Below are 1,997 nucleotides of genomic sequence, written 5' to 3' on the forward strand. Positions count from 1 at the left end.
TTCACGCTATTGCGATCGTCAGGCAACTGAACATGAATATATATATATATATATATATATATATATATGTATGTTTTGGGTCAGTGCGTAAGCAACACTCGAACCCCCGACTATCTGGTTGAGGTTCAAGTTTCTTAAATCGCATTCGCAGAGTCCTGTTGCAGAAAAAACTATATAGGCATTGGAATTTTGATTGGTGGAAAATTAAAGGCATGTGGACTAAGTGCAAAAAGAAAGGTTCACAATGATTTCTCTGAAATATGTTCCGTATATTGTTAGATTTTTTTATTTCATGTCTTTTTATCTTATGTCGATGTGTTGTGTATGTAGGCCTAGATTTACAGTCAGAGCATGGAAAAATTAGATTTAAGTAGTGCATTTGTACGACGAGATAGTTAAATTGTGCATTAGGCCTACCACATATTATATAGAAAGTACCAGAATTAACTCTAAAATCAATTATTTTTACAGGAAAATGACACTCAAACACAACATGCTGCCGAGAGAATTTATATCCAGCCGGCCATTAACGCTCTCGTATCTCCTTCCATCGACCAACTAAGGATGAGCACAACGCGGGCGATTTATAGTGAAGATATTACCATTGTGACCGCCTATTTTGACATTGGAACGTTTCAGAAGGGTAATAAGAAACCACGAACATTTACAAAGAAAATGTACGAAAAACGTCTGGAAGAGTATGGGCGGCTGACGAATAATCTTGTAGCTTTCTTTGACGATCGACGAATTTATGAAAATTTCAAAAAGATTCGAGAAGCCCGAATGAGGAATACGAAACTGTTTCTCATTAATAGGAATGAAAGATTGAGAAGTTTCCAAATGATTGGTAAAGTGCGAGAGGTTTTATCATCTGACGGATATCCACAGTTCTCTCCTGATACAGTTGTACCCGAATACGGCTGTGCGATGAACGCGAAGTATGAACTCGTCCAGTGGGCCGCGAACGAAAATTATTTCAACACATCTTACTTTGCATGGTTTGATGGCGGCTTTTTCCAAAATCAAACCGACAGTCGTCCATTTACTTTGGCCACACCGCCGGGATTTGATCCATCGAAGGTCGCCTACGGTCAGATATTGCCACGGAATAGAAACCTATCCCCACGGCAGATTTTTCTGACCAATCAATATTGGGTCTGCGGATGCGTGTTTCTTGCTAGACGTGACGTCATGCAAAGATGGACGCAGTTGTACAGATCCTACTCGGAGGCATTTCTACGGCAGGGCTTGGCCAGCACAGATGAACAGGTCCTTTATGCAATGTTTTCTAACAAAATAAAAAAGCCACCAATTCGAATACAAATGTACTGGGAACGGCCAGCAGTAAATATATGGAGTGTCCTCGGTTATTTAATGAAAAATAACTGGAATCACCGTTTCGGATTCGCGTAACTTGGTGATAATTGCGGTAAGGCCCTATAAAAAAAATTATTAGTTTATCACCCGCTACCTCATCACTTTTGAAGAAAATCTGATTTTTTCCCCCTTTTTTTTCAATCAACATATATTTTTATTTCAAACGGTCCTTTTTCCATCTTTTTTCACTTGAAAAGCTCAGGATTTCTTGCAATATGTTTACTGGTACAACAAAAACATCTTTTTTAAATATAAATTTGATTCCACTCATGACTTTTTATATATGTGTCCCTAACCATTGATTTACTTGTGAACATCGGTAAATGGGGGCGGGGTTAGTAAAAAAAAAAAAAAAAAAAAAAAAAAAATTTCCCTCCCTCATTAGTTTTTATTCTTTGATAGTGTGATAAACTAATAATTTTTTTTATGGGGCCTAACCAGTGCTTTCACGTTTTGGTTGATGATGCTGGCCCCCTAGCGATTTTTTTTTCCGTACGAAACATTTGCATGAAACTTCACTCGGGCCATCTCGGATTGACTCGAGTGAGTACGATACGAGGAACAAGAGCAGACACTTCGCAATGTCGTGACGCTCGAGTTTTACTATTATTGCTCTTTCT

General features: G+C 38.3%; 1 protein-coding gene across 3 annotated transcripts in view; it reads left to right on the forward strand.

Moving 5' to 3' along the window:
• The window catches only part of LOC117121842, a 5,913-nt gene extending 4,368 nt beyond the window's left edge, over positions 1–1,545 (forward strand). For all 3 annotated transcript variants that reach the window (XM_033267221.1, XM_033267222.1, XM_033267223.1), the window contains exon 3: positions 472–1,545. In XM_033267221.1, the coding sequence (XP_033123112.1) occupies positions 472–1,413 (942 nt within the window). In that variant the 3' untranslated portion in view covers positions 1,414–1,545. The remainder of the gene's footprint in view (positions 1–471) is intronic.
• The last annotated feature ends 452 nt before the right edge of the window (positions 1,546–1,997 follow it).

This window comes from Anneissia japonica, unplaced genomic scaffold, assembly GCF_011630105.1.
Source record: "Anneissia japonica isolate Jap-2015-1 unplaced genomic scaffold, ASM1163010v1 scaffold2392_len1475705_cov187, whole genome shotgun sequence".
NCBI classification, from domain to species: Eukaryota; Metazoa; Echinodermata; class Crinoidea; order Comatulida; family Comatulidae; genus Anneissia; species Anneissia japonica.